At 49.5% G+C, this 14,465-nt stretch overlaps 2 protein-coding genes across 6 annotated transcripts in view; one reads left to right on the top strand and one right to left on the bottom strand.

The window, feature by feature from the left end:
- KREMEN1 (kringle containing transmembrane protein 1) overlaps positions 1 to 2,717 on the bottom strand; it is a 69,817-nt gene extending 67,100 nt beyond the window's left edge. For all 4 annotated transcript variants that reach the window (XM_013990380.3, XM_013990381.3, XM_005657346.4 and 1 more), the window contains exon 1: positions 2,538 to 2,717. In XM_013990380.3, the coding sequence (XP_013845834.1) occupies positions 2,538 to 2,634 (97 nt within the window). In that variant the 5' untranslated portion in view covers positions 2,635 to 2,717. The remainder of the gene's footprint in view (positions 1 to 2,537) is intronic.
- Positions 2,163 to 14,465, top strand: C14H22orf31 (chromosome 14 C22orf31 homolog). Of its 2 annotated transcripts, none has more exons than XM_084993597.1 (3): positions 2,163 to 2,340; positions 12,374 to 12,823; positions 13,953 to 14,465. In XM_084993597.1, the coding sequence occupies exons 2-3, from the start codon at positions 12,386 to 12,388 to the stop codon at positions 14,412 to 14,414; spliced, it is 900 nt and encodes a 299-aa protein (XP_084849723.1). In that variant the 5' UTR covers positions 2,163 to 2,340; positions 12,374 to 12,385; the 3' UTR covers positions 14,415 to 14,465. The 2 variants fall into 2 exon arrangements, with proteins under 2 accessions (XP_084849723.1, XP_084849722.1); XM_084993596.1 differs by lacking the exon at positions 2,163 to 2,340 and adding an exon at positions 11,486 to 11,719.

Here is a 14,465-nt window from a genome sequence, read left to right as displayed (position 1 = left end):
ATAAGCACTGAAATATTTTTTTCCATCCACAAAATTTTAGAGAAAATTACAGTATCAAAAAATATGGAATGGCAAGTTTGGCATATCCTCAGAGTAAAACATGTTTTTTATTGGAAAGGATTTTTAAAAACTAGTGGGTAGGCTCTAGACAGGATGTGATGCTGAAGACCATGTGTTATATACACTTAAAGCTGCTTCCGGAACTAAAGAGGAAAAGTCATAAAGGCACTGATGATGTATCAGAATGGTATGGAAAAAAGTTGGTGAGGCTTACTGAATTGGGAACTTGGGTCACTAACTGCATAATGGTTATTTATTTGTCCCTACCCTAGACTCCCAAATAAAAGCACACCAAGGTTTGAGGTTCCAACTACATAGGAGCTGCTGCTTTTTTTTTTTTTTTTTTTTTTTGTCTTTTTGCCATTTCTTGGGCCTCTCCCGCGGCATGTGGAGGTTCCCAGGCTAGGGGTCAAATCCGAGCTGTAGCCACCAGCCTACGCCAGAGCCACAGCAACTCGGGATCTGAGCTGCATCTGCGACCTACACCACAGCTCACAGCAACGCCGGATCCTTAATCCACTGAGCAAGGCCAGGGATAGAACCCGCAACCTCAATTGTTCCTAGTCGGATTCATTAACCACTGTGCCACGATGGGAACTCCAGAGATGCTGCTTTTGACCCTTAGCAAAGCAAGGGTGCCTGAGGAGAGAATGTCACCTTCTAACAAGCCTAAGTACAGAGCTGGTTCACTTAACAATTTTCAGAGCTATTACTCTGCCCTTTCCAAGAGAGGAACCAGTTTATTTCCACCCATACCTCTCTCTCCGTAGAGGACATTAAATCCTGACCACACAGATGGCAAAGTGGAGCTAAGGGGTTACTAGGTTACAGTTATGTTGACATATCCTGGCTCTCAGAAAGTCCCTCCTTCATTCCTCACGTAGGGCAAACAGTAGAAGTGATCAAACTTCTGCAGAAATTTTTGTAGAAGTCCCCTACAAGGCCACTGATCACTCAGAAACTACTTTCTGAGCCTAAGGTTTACAGCACTTGGAGATACCCCCCCCCCCCCACTATCTAAAGCCAAGCTTTGACTTTTTCAGGGGTTAATCAGACTGGAAGCTCAAAGTGTTCCCAGGGCAAATGAGGTGCCCAGCACTTGGTGAACTGTGAAGCTCTATAAAATGTATTATTAAAATATGTTAAGTGACTGCCTATTACATGTGGGTATTTTACTTGCAGTATATCTTTTAATCTTCACAACAACCTGTCAGGAAGTTGTCATCCCTCCTTTACAGATGAGAAAACTGAGGCTCAGAGAGCTGAAGGCACAACCCAAAGTCACACAGTTTAAGTGACAACACCAAATCCTATCTTTATCACTAATCCAAGCTGTTAAGTAAACAAAGCAACTCTAAATTTTCTTTCAGCAAAATCCTGTCTTTCCAACATTACAATCTGTGACTCTGGGTGAGGACCCAGGGGCTGGTTTTCTTACCCTTCCCTCCCTTCCACTAATGCCCAATTCTCAACACCTGAACAACCTGGAGAGAAATGTAACCGGGCCAGACAACGCCCTCTTGCCTGCTCTTAAACTTGAAGAGTTTGCTGCAAGGAAGGGTATGTGGGAAAGCTAAGCAAAGTCTCAGCTTCCATCCTGGTCTAGGGACTTGGGAAGACCTGGCTTTGGCCTTGGACTGGGGAGCAGGTGACCCTGTTTAAAGTGTGAGGCTCCCGGGGAAGTGCAGCTCTGCGTTGCACTCTCAGGATAAGCCCCCTAAGCTCTGTTGGGGAGAAGTTTTCCGTCACCCCTTCCTTTCTTTCTCTTTTCTCGCTGTACCTGCACCTGAGTCATAAAGGGAAGTTCAAAGTCACCGCGCGGGGGAGGGAGGGACGTTCCGGCCGGGTAGAGAGGGTGATCTCAGGACCCCGATCTGCCTCCTGCAGGGAGGGCAGGTCAACTTGACTGCTCACAAGGCAGAAATTACAGCGCTGGGCAAGTGGGCTCAGCCGGGACCCCGGCAGAGGGGCCGGGGGCCGGGCGCCGGCACTCGTCGCCTCTGCACCGGCTTCTGAAAGGGGTGGCGCGGGGTCCGCGGACATAGGTGGGAGGGGGGCCTGGGGCCGTCGTTGTGGGGGTTGCGGAGGGGAGCCCGGCGCGAGGGTGTCGTTGAGAGGCTTAGGGTGGGGGTGCAGCGTCTAGAGGCTCGGTGCAGGAGGGCGTCCCGGTCCGGGGGTAGTCGCTGAGGGGCTTGAGCTGGGGTTACGGGGGTCCTGAGACAGAAGAGCCGTCCGGTCCCGGGGAGGGTCACTGAGAAGCCTGGCGAAAGGGTCTCGGAGGTAATGAGACAGAGAGGGCGCCGGCCTGGGGGCGTCGCTGAGGGGCCTGGGGGAGTCTCGGGTCCTGAGGTGGGGGCCCTCGCCACCCGAGGGGCGTCGCTGAGGGCTGGAGAAGGAATACCAGAAGGTAGGGGCGACGTTGTTGGGTGCCCCGGGCGGGCTCCGCGCAGGACGGGCGCGGGGGGTCGCTCACTCACCGGGTCCGGGGCCGAGGCCGGGGCTGGGCGCGGGCCGGGCGGCCAGCGTGAGCGCGGCGGCGGAGAGCAGGGCGAGGCGGGCGGCGGGCGGCGCCATGGGCCGTCAGTGCGGGGCCCCGGGGCGCGGCCCGGGGGAGAGGGGGCAGCGCTGGGAGCCGGGGGCGGCCATGGGAGCGGGACGCTGGGCTCGAGCGTGGCTCCGCCCCGGCCGCCCGACCGCCCCGCCCCGGCCCGCCCTCCCCAGCGCCGCCACGCCCCGGCCGCCCGGGGCCCGCCCGGCTCCGCGGTGAGGCCCGAGGGGCGGAGCCGATGCGCACGCCCGTCCTGTCTCGCCCGCGCCTGCCACTCATACACCAGTCTCCGCCCACACTCTTCACCTGGGCCCGCCCACCCTTGGAGCAATTTCTTGGTAGGTTTCAGGGGCCGGACTAGCAGGTAGGGGGCGGGGCCTGGGGCACCGCCCTCAAGACCCCAGGCGGAGGTTTGGCCTGTCTGGAGCCTGCCGGGTGCCCAGTGACCCCTGCTCCACCCTCACTCGGGTCGTGACCCACACGCGGGCTCAACCGCAGCGGTAATAATCAGAACAGCAGTTTGCAATCCGCTTTTCCCTGCTTGGCTCATCGCAGGGGTTTAAAAAAGGGTGCTCTGGAGTCAGCCTGTTCATATCCCACTTGATCACTTGTAAGATCTTGGGCAGATTTAAAGGAAAAACAGCTCTCTTACTTCAATTTCCTCGTCTGTTAAATGCGGGCATTGATAGCAATTACTCCAAAAATGGTTGTACTAAATGAAATAATGCGTGGAAACTTTTACACACATGCAGTAGGAGCTTAGAACATGTTAAATTCCTTTCACCATCCCAACTGTTGTAGCCACAAAAGAGACAGCACACTGAGCCTTGGTTCCGAATCCTATCGCACATCTTTGTCAACTGGGGCAACTTTCCAGCTCTTTGTCATCTGCAAAATAAAAATAATAAAAGGCCTTCACAAGATTAGATAAGACAGAAGCAAGAAAAGCGTACGACAATGAAAAAGTCCAGAGGTGGGTGGGGCAATGACGCTTTCTTAGAGTCTTCGATCCCTGGGTTCGGAGTGCTTGGCTCCCTTAAACTCTCGGCGCCCGGCGTGGCTTGCCCTTTGCCTCTCACTCCCCCGCAAGGTCTTCCCAGCCCGCCCTCGGGGTCTGTCGTGGTTCTCTCTCCTCCCCCGCGCTCCCTCAGGCAGAGATTTTCCCCTCAGCTCCCGCCTAAAGCGCCGAGGTGACGCCCCTCGGGGCAGGTCCGGGCGGCGCACCGGGCGCTTTCAAGTCCCCGGTCCCAGACCTGCAAGTGCGGGCCTGCGCCCGGCGCGGCGGCAGGAACCTCTGTCCTCCTGTGCAGACTCGCCGAGCCCTGAACCGGGCCGGGCTGTCCTCATCCCGCGGGTTCCCCGGCCCGCCTTAGGTACACCGGCTCCTGCGCCCCCTAGCCACCCGGGAGCTGGACCCGCCACCTCTCCCCCAAACCCCACCACCACCCCATCCCCCATCCCACCCCACCCAGCTGCTCCCAGAGTTGGGCACCAAAGGCGCCGCTACCTCCCCCGAGGCCTCCCAGCTCCGTCCCTCTCCACCCACACCACCCAGCGCCGCAGCAAGAATAATCATGTTCAGGCATTGTTTTCACTGCCATTCCCAAATTCAAGAATCCTCTGGGCTCCTTTTTGGAGCAGGGGGATGTTGCCCCCCTCCCCCGCCCAGGTCCGCGGGGACACACCCTCCACATCCCACCTGGTGTCTCTCACTCCTGCTTACTATCTCTCTTCTGCACCGTTTGGGGCCCTTCCCCACCTCCAAAATCACCTCCTCCAACAGAACCTAGGAATCCTTCACCTCTTAACTTGTACCCTCCCAGGCAAGAGCCCCTTGAAGGTGAATAAAATGGGTACATGCAGGTAAAACCATTAGCACAAGCACTCAGTAAATGTGATCCTTCCTCCATTTAACAAATATTCAGTGAGGAGCCTGCTGAGAGCACCAACAAGACAAGAACTTACACTGGGAAGAGAGAGGCCGACTAATCATGAGGAAAATAATGTGAATTTCAGAGAACAAAAAGTACTATAAAGACAAAAAATGATATTGACAGAATGAACTGTGAACTTAAAAAAAAATTTTTTTTAATTTTTTGTCTTTTGTCCTTTTAAGGCCTCACCAGCGGCATATGGAGGTTCCCAGGCTAGGGGTCTAATCAGAGCTGTTGCTGCTGGCCTACGCCAGAGCCCCAGCAATGCCAGATCTAAGCCGTGTCTGCAACCTACACCACAGCTCATGGCAACGCCGGATCCTTAACCCGCTGTGTGAGGCCAGGAATCAAATCCGCAACTTCATGTTTCCTAGTCAGATTCATCTCTGCTGAGCCAGGACGGGAACTCCTGAACTGTGGACTTTTAAATAGCATGCTAGGGAAAGTTTTTAGCAAATCAGAACACAGCTCTCTACAGTTTATAAGGTCCTTTCACATCTCATCCTAGTTTCAGAGGGGCAGACAGTGGGCTCAAAATCTGGTTTATTTGGCCAAATCTGGGTGCATATGCCTCATGGTAGTAGCTTATTCCACCACGGTAATAGTCTTACTGCCCTGCAGAAAGGGCACCACCTCCTTCCTTTATTCTGTTCTATTGGCCTTGTGTACAGTGGGAAATAAAAATAAAATTATTAAGAATTTCAAGAATGGGATCCTGCTGTGTAGCACTGAGAACTATGTCTGGTCACTTGTGATGGAACATGATAATGTGAGAAAAAAGAATCTATACAGGTATGTGTAACTGGGTCACCATGCTGTACAGCAGAAAATTGACAGAACACTGTAAATTGGCTTTAATGGAAAATATAAAAATCATTATTAAAAAAAAATTTCAAGATGGCAACAACAGAGCATTAGGCCAAGCCTGGGACCCTTCCGAACTCAGGAGCCTGTGTCACTAACCACACATACCCCTGAAATGTTGCACGCCCCTGAAATCAGGTTTGTACAACAGAACTCAGAAATAACGTGCAAGCTCCTGTCCCCACTGGCTGCCATGAGCAACATCCCTCTAGCTGTCCCCAGGCCTCCCTCTTCACTTTCCCAGCATAAAGCCCAGCACAGGTGATGGAAACAGCACCGAGAGGCTAAAAATACAGCTGAGCAGGTCTAGGTCAGGGCACGTAATGGCTCAAGGTCTTTGCTCAGTTATGTGGTCCCTGGCCCTGGCAAGGAACAGCCTGAGATATTCATTTCAATGCTTCACATACCTCAGTCGTTAAACAGCTTTATTTCATGGAAAGAGTGAGGGCATTGACTGGAGCCCCGGGCCTCCAGGAAGATGTTGGTGTCTGTCTGTTTGCCTGCTCTCGCTTGGATTCCTCTCTGAGGGCAGCAGGATTTGCCAAGAAGCTAGATCTCAGCTGGTGGCATTTGCATGATCCTGGTATCTTCGAAACTCCAGTTCAGACGATTTCTGCTCAAAGGACAGTCATGCCGTGGAGAGAGCACTGGAAAAAGTCTGCTTATGATAACAAGAATAACAAACGTTTACTGAGGATTTGACAAAACTCTAGGCAGGGTGCAGTATTTGCTGTCACATTTCACATATGACAGTGGCACCCTTACCAGCCCTCTCATGCAGACAGGTTAAATGGCGTGACTAAAGGTCGCATAATGGCAGAGCTGGGCTTTGAACCCAGATAGTGGGACTCCAGAACTGCACTTCTAAACACATGGTGAATTATTCTTTTTTTTTTTTTTTTTGTCTTTTTGCCATTTCTTGGGCCTCTCCCGCAGCATATGGAGGTTCCCAGGCTAGGGGTCTAATCAGAACTGTAGCCACCAGCCTACGCCAGAGCCACAGCAACGTAGGATCCGAGCTGCGTCTGCAACCTACACCACAGTTCACGGCAACGCCGAATCGTTAACCCACTGAGCAAGGGCAGGAACTGAACCCGCAACCTCATGGTTCCTAGTGGGATTCGTTAACCACTGTGCCACGACGGGAACTCCATGGTGAATTATTCTTACAGGGTTCTAGCAACACATGCTTACTGAGTGATACAGGGCTAGGATTAGGGTGAAGGAGGCATTTGCCTCAGGCACAATAATTAACTCAGTAAGGAGCTCCCACTGTGGCTCAGTGAGTTAGGAAAACAAGTCTGTGAGGATAAGGGGTTGGACCCCTGGCCTCACTCAGGGGGTTAAGGATCCGGTGTTGCTGAAAGCTACAGAGTAGGTCACAGATGCAGCTCGGATCTGGCATGGCTGTGGTGTAGGCTGGCAGCTGCAGCTCTGATTCAACCCCTAACCTGGGAATTTCCATAGGCTGTGGGTGTAGCCCTAAAAAAAAAAAAAAAAAAAAAAAAAAAAGGAAGTCAGTAATCCCCCCCAAAAACAAAAAAACTCAGTAATCAAGAGAAATAAATATTTAATCAATTTAAAAATATACTCAGTATAGTTAATGAACAGTGTTTTAATGCAATATCTATTATTTTTTTAAAAATTTTAATGTTGTTTGTCTTTTTTTAGGGCCATAGCATATGGAAGTTCCTAGGCTAGGGGTCCAATAGGAGCTGAATCCACCGGCCCATGCCACAGCCGCAGCAACACAGGATTCGAACTACATCTGCAACCTACACCACAGCTAACGGCAACACTGGATCCTTAACCCACTGAGCAAGGCCAGGGATTGAGCCCACATCCTCATGGGTACTAGTTGGGTTCATTAACTGCTGAGCCACGACGGGAACTCCTGCAATATCTTTTAAAACTCTGAATGAAGGTCAAAAAAATTCATGATGAACAAAATATCAAAATCGTAAATAGAATCTAGATTCCTCATTTTCCTTTAGCCTCAGGCCCATCTCAGCACAGTACTGTTACTGATCCTGCCTCCCACATTCTGGGTCTGGCAACTCGTGGTGGAAAATTCAAGATAAATAGTAGTTTTTCCATTTTTTGTTTTTTCTTTTTTTGGGTTGCACCCATGGCACATGGAGTTTCCCTAGGCTAGGGGTCCTGGCAATGCCAGATCCTTAACCTGCTGAGGGAAGCCAGGAATCGAATCTACATGCTTATGAATATTAGTCAGGTTCATTACCGCTGAGCCACAATGGAAATTCCGATTTATTGGTTCTGATAGAGACAAGGGGAGAAAAAGAATTTGGTTTTGAACATAATGAGTTGGAGGTGTCTGTGGGGCATCCAGGTAGCCTTGTCTGAGATCTCAGAGCCAGGTGAGAAGGGCTGGCAAGATGGGCACAGCACCCTCATTTCACATACTTGGCCCATGGTAGGTATATATTCGGCACATGTGGTCTAGATCACTGATCCTCTGAGTTTGCATCACGGTTCAGGAATCTTTTCAAATTCTCTCATCCAAAGTTTTTCTTTTTTCCTCAAACTTCCACATCACCAGTTTCAGATATGTTCCCATATGGGTGTGGAAGTTTACTTGCCTGGGTATTAAAAACATCTTCTGAAGAAATTAAAAACAGCTAAATTCCACTAGAATTTGGGGGTAGGGTATGAAGAAGGAAGATGAGAATTAATATGAATTGCCTTAATTTACTCTTTAGTCAGTGACTCTTTAGAAAGAGAATAGGAGCTAAGAGAAATTAAAGAGAGGAGAGGTGGTAGTAAAGGAGAAAAGGGAGAAAAAAGATTCTCGGAGCCAAAAATGCAGTGAGGAGTTCTCTCGTGGCTCAGCGGGTTAAGGATCCAGCTTTGTCACTGCTGTGGCTCTGGTTGCAGCTGTGGCCAGGGGTCAATCTCAGGTCCAGGAACTTCTGCATGCCACTGTCAAAAATAAAATAACAAAATAAAACAAAATAATTACAGTGAGGACAGCCTGGATAAGCCTCAGAGAGGGCAGGTGTGTTTCCAAGTAGAAGCAGTGATTTAGATATGTCAGGAAGAAGAGCTCCAAAGGATGGGTGGAAAATAAAGAATATTTAGACTGAGCTCAGCAGTAAAAAAGTTCATTGGAGAAGCCAACTGAGGAACAGGCCTTTCTGCAACACGGAAGCCCTACAGCCTCAACCCCAAGTTCTCTGGATCCAGCGTTGCCACCAGCAATGGAAACTCTTGGCATGGTTTCAGGACCCTGGACCAAATTGAGTCTTTCCATCCTGACTTTGTAATTCTGTACAACCTCTGGGTCCTGCTTCCCATTCCATCTAACAAAGCATGAGATGTTCAGGACAGCTTCTAAAACCAGGGGGGAAAAGTAGCTCCTATAGATACATCATTTCTGAAAGGTCCATGAATCTGACAAATGTTGAGTGAAGACGGATCATGGGAAAAGAAATGGCCTGGTACCCAAGTCAGATCAGAAATCATTCCCCAATTTAAGAAGCTCATTGCTTGCCAATAAGAATTTATGGCATGGCACAGGGAACTATATTCAATGCCTTGTAATAACCTGGAAAAGAATCTGAAATATATATATGTATATGTATATATGTACATATATATATATATATATATAAATGAATCACTTTACTGTATACCTGAAACTAACACAATATTATAAATCAACTATACTTTGATTAAAAAAAAGAGGCTCATCACTTGGCCTCTAAATCAGATGGACCTGGGATGAAGTTGATATCAAATGTTGGGTTAAGTCACTCAGATCCTGAGCAACAGGAGCTCAAGAAAAAGTCAGCTGAGCGATGGGGGCCACAATATTAATACCATTGATAAGAACTTTTTTTTTTCTTATTGGGGCCACACTGGCAGTAGGTTCCCAGGCCAGGGGTTGAAACGGAGCTTCAGCTGCCAGCCTACACACAGCCACAGCAACACCAGATCTGAGCTGTGTCTGAGTACTACATCACAACTCACAGCAAAGCCGGGTTCTCAACCCATTGAGCAGAGCCAGGGATCGAACCCGCATCTTCATGGACACTAGTCAGATTCGTTACCACTGAGCCACGACAGGAACTCCAATAAGAACTTAATTTATTGAGCACTTACTCTGTGCCAGGAGCCAGGCCAAGTACTTCACAAGTGTTGTCCCATTACCTCCTCATGATGATCCTGGGGTAGGCGCTACTACTCTCCCCATTTCACAGATCAGGAAAGTAAGGTCCAGAATCGTGAATTCACTTGCCCTTTGAGAGGTGGATTGGGGATGTCAGCTCAGGCAGACCAACTCTTGAGTCCAGAGATAGTCTCATAACAAGCGTAGGACCAGATGTGGTCTGTGTCCAGGTGTGTATGTGGGCAGACCAACCAGATCTGAGGCAAAGTGGCTCAGTGCCAGCTCTGACTGGATAAGAGCAAGGGTAGTGTAGACCTTGATTGGGTTGAATCCAGCCTCTGTTGGTTACTAGCTTTGGGACCCGAGCATAGTCCTTGAGCGCCTGGGACCTCGGTTTCTTCTTCTATAACGTGGGGGTGGCACTAGCACCCAAACTCATTCATAGGGCTGTTGGTAGCATTTCCTGAGATGATGTTTCTAAAGTATCTAGAACCATGTTTGGACTAAAGTAAGCACTCAGTAGATACAGATTTTACTGAAATTGGAGAAAAAGCACAGGCCAAATTACCCTGAGTTAGTTCTAAGGAATGTGAGAGTGACCTACCGGGGCAGGGTCAGTCAGAGGGAGACCCAAGGAGGGGAGAGAAGGGAGAATTGGGTAGAATTTGAAGAGTATGTTTCAGCCACCATCTGTGTGAGCAGCTCTGTGCTAGAAGGACATTTTGAGTGTTCCTTAGAGCCTGAGCAGTGTCACTGGGTCACTGAGTAAAAGGCTTAGGAAAGGAAATACATTTGAGTGTCTGCAAAGAGGTGGGGCAGGAAAGCCAACCTCATATTGGGGAAGGAGAGAAGGGAAACAGAAGGACAGCTCCTGGTAGGCCTTTCTTGCACGACATCTCCCTCCTGTCCCTGCCATGGAGAGTAAAGGCAGACAGTCGCCTCAGAGGTGGCACCTCTCTGGGATTCACAGGCTTTGAAAAGAGGCCCACCTGCCCCCCCTGTCTCCAGACATTTGCAAACCCTTCCCAAAGACAAGCCCTTTCCAAAGCCCTGCTCTAAAATGGACCCACCTCTTGGGAGGTGAGGCTGGGGCTCACCCCTGATGAATGGCCCCCATTGTCCTCCCAAGCATCTATGGGTCCAGATGCCATTGGCCTGGAGGTGGTTCCATGGCAGCCTGCGGTGCTGTCTGCTTGCAGACTTTGATTCACTCCAGGGACAAAAAAAAAAAAAAAAAAAAAAAAAACCAAAAAAACAATCAAACAGGCAACACGTGATTCCAGGATCTCCTGCCAGACTCATACTCTCTTTTTCCATCATGTCGCTCTCCTCCCCCGGGGAAGGGAGCCTCCTTTGGCATCCTGCATGTGAAAAATCAAAACCACCAACAGGAGGAGCACCTGATAAGGAGTGAGGCATTGCCCAAGAGTTCCCAGGAAGAGGTGTCTTTGTTCTTGTTTCAAGCCCTTGACACCGCTAACAGCTCTAATTACTGCATTTGCCATGGGATGTAAAATAAAACCGCATTCCAGAAACCATGTACTCTCCCCGCGAGAGACATGAGGGGAGAGGTGCCCAGGGCTTCAGAAACGTGTTCTTTCATTTCTGGTCCCTATTCTTGGCAGCTATTCTGAGAACTCAACAGTACCTTCTTTATGTGCACAGAGGAGGGCACTTTCGCACGTGTAAGGATGCATCTCGCTACCTGCAGCCACAAATCTGGTCTGCATATTTGACTGCATTGCATGCATGCAAAGTATGCTTCTTAGGAATGCCAGGACCTTCAAAATACACCCAGGCCATTTGGGGGGAAATGAAGACCTCAGAAGTTCCTGAGGCTGTAAACAGCAGAAAATAGGACTTCTTCCAACTTAATTTAACTATAAAAATCTGATGATGTAACATCCACCCACACCCACATCACAAACCAAAGTGACATCACAAATACTAGAGATAATGGTTCAAAACTGCCTGCATGTAAGCCCAAAACTAAATAAACAGCACTTTGCCCATACATGACTGAGGCAGAGAAAGGCAGGTGATAGAAATATTATAATAAAACAAAGCAAAAAAAAAAAAAAAAAAAAAGAAAGAAAGAAAAGAAAAAGAAAAAGGGAAAAGGAAATACATATTTCTTCCCCCTACTAAGCTAGCTAAAATAAAATTTAAGGCAACTGAAATATGGTAAGGTGATTTAACTTTTTTATAGATGACATTTCTTTGAAAGCCAGGTCTCTTTAAGTGTGTGACTCTAATCTATCCAAATTGTTCTCTTGTTCTTGATGGCTCCCGGGAAATGGAGGCTGGCGTCATTTACATTGTGCTTTTGTCTTTATAGACCCCAGAGGATATTTCCCTGCTTTGCAGCTTTTCTTGGCTCAGGGCAGTCTGGTCCGAAGTGATTTCAGGGCTTTGGCAGGGTTTTACCTGCTGTCATTTCTGTGCTGAGGCAAGTTGAGGGGTCGCTACAGCAACAAGAGGAATCTTGAGTGATCCTGTCACGCAGTCCTTTCCTGCCATGGGTTCCCTCTGCTTTCCAGGAGACAGAAATTGTCTTTAATTCCTTGGAAATTCTCCCTGACCCTCCCTCTGCTTCCAGCCCAAGCTGCATTCTTTGAGAGCCTGACTATCACTGTGACCTTGTGACGTTACTCTTGCTTCCCTACCTGGTACACAGGCTTTGGAGAGCAGTGGAGAGAATGTAGAAAGATTTCTAAGAGCTGTGTGAAAGAAATAGTCTATAAAGAGATGTTAGTCCTTTACCTCCAAAATGGACCTTCTAATCTCCGCTTGAGAATTGGTCTTTTTTATTCCTTTTCTCCCCCCTTATAATTCTAGAATCCACTTTATATGAGACGAGACCCCAGCATCCCCACCTATGGACTCCGACAGTCTATCTTACTGAACACCCGGCTTCAGGACTGCTACGTGGACTCTCCAGCTCTGACCAACATCTGGACAACCAGAACATGTGCAAAGCAGAATATCGGTGCCCCCATGCCTGGGACCACCTCTTCGTGGGAAGTTGTCAAGAACCCATTAATTGCCAGTTCATTCTCCCTGGTTAAACTGGTGCTCAGGCGACAACTGAAGGAGAAATGCTGCCCTGTATCACGCAAGTTTAGAGACGTAAAACCCCTGAAGAGATTAAAGCCCAAGGAGGTTTCAGTGATGAAAGCTGTCCAGCGGGGCAGGATCAGAAACCCCATCAGTTCCAAGGGCAAGCGGCCAGTGGGGCAGCAGCCAGGCTCACCTAGGTGCAGGAGGCCTTCAGGAGACATCCATGAGGTAGAGAATGGCTGGTGGGGGAGAAAATGTGATGGGGTAGAGAGAGCGAGAGGTAAGCTAGAGAGATGGAGAGATTCGTTTGAGGACAAAGGAATCTGGATGCTAAAGACAGGGTGGTGGGGGGTGAGGATGGGGGTGGGGGCGTGATATAATGACGAGTATGAGGTCTAGGGTCATGCACATTTATCCTCTGCTCAGCTCAAAAGGAGGATAAAATGGCTTGAAAGCATGCAGAGATGAAAGGAACTTGCCGTGAAGGGAAAATAAGGACAGGAAAGGGTCAGACCCACACTTTTTTTTTTTTTTTTTGTCTTTTTGCTATTTCTTGGGCCGCTCCCGCGGCATATGGAGGTTCCCAGGCTAGGGGTCCAATCGGAGCTGTAGCCACTGGCCTACGCCAGAGCCACAGCAACGCAGGATCCGAGCCACGTCTGCAACATACACCACAGCTCATGGCAATACTGGATCCTTAACCCACTGAGCAAGGGCAGGGACCGAACCCGCAACCTCATGGTTCCTAGTCGGATTCCTTAACCACTGCGCCACGACGGGAACTCCAGACCCACACTCTTGAACCCCAGAGCGAGACACAGGTCTGGCCATGAACTTCTACGTGTAGAACTGGGCATCCAGGGGCCTGATCTACGTCTAGCTCCATGACTCCATGGTGGCCAGCAGAGCTCAGAAACGCCCTGGAGCTAGGTGGTCAGGGTTCAAATCCCAGCTCTGACTAACATTGAGGATGCCTGTGGGCTGGATCCCTTTATACTTTGGAAACGGTTTCATGAGGATTAAATGAGTTAATACATGCAAAGGGATTTTGAGCCGAACCTGGCACAGAGCACTCAGGGTCCTGTGTGGCACTAGTAGGGGACAGCTGTGGGTCACCTTCTGTGTGGCCCTGGGCAGACCCATTCCAACATCCTTGACCTTAAAGCCGTCTCCTACTGACCTTACAGGGTTATGGGGAAGTGCTCACAGTGGTAACTGAAGGAATTCAGTAAACTAGAACACTAGATGAATGCTGGTTGTGGCTGTAACCAAGACTCTGGGACACAAATCCCAGATAATTATTCTGAGCTCCCTTCTCAAGTTTTAGCTTTGACGTCTCTGCTTTCTTCCTGGCTAGAGTAAAGAAAGTTCAAAGGAGAAAAAAGTAACAGTCTGCCAAGATCTTGAGAGCAGATATGCTGAACATGTGGCTGCCACCCAAGGACTACCCCGGGACATTGGGACAGCGTCCTGGAAGGGCCGAGCCTTGCTTCCTGAAACCAGGAAGCAACAGCCGTTGTCAGAGGACACACTGACCATCCACGGCCTCCCCACAGAGGGCTACCGGGCTCTGTACCACGCAGTGGTGGAGCCAATGCTGTGGAATCCTTCAGGGACCCCCAAGAGGTACAGCCTGGAGCTGGGCAAGGCCATCAAACAAAAGCTCTGGGAGGCCCTGTGCAGCCAGGCTGCCAGCCCCCAGGGTCCTCAGGAGGAGCTGCTGCCGGGCAGGAAGCGGCTGGAGGCCCACGAGGAGCTTGTGCCCAAGAAATGGGCCAAGTTAAAGCGTGAGAAACAGGAATGGGAGCTCACGGGATGAGGATATTCTCTGCTGGATGTCTGAAAAATAAACACCATTTTGCAGCTTCCA

Source organism: Sus scrofa, chromosome 14 (assembly GCF_054392235.1).
Source record: "Sus scrofa isolate SSC_HxYL_T2T_F1_AM1 chromosome 14, Sscrofa_HxYL_maternal_Yorkshire_Landrace_v2.0, whole genome shotgun sequence".
NCBI lineage: Eukaryota > Metazoa > Chordata > Mammalia > Artiodactyla > Suidae > Sus > Sus scrofa.
Note: the sequence above shows the minus strand (reverse complement) of the source record. Positions and strands in the feature narration are given on the sequence as shown.

What these genes read in the sequence shown, in the direction of transcription:
- C14H22orf31 (XM_084993596.1), top strand. An exon ending in CTTCAGGAGACATCCATGAG is followed by an intron (nt 12,824 to 13,952) that starts GTAGAGAATGGC and finishes CTTCCTGGCTAG; the next exon opens with AGTAAAGAAAGTTCAAAGGA.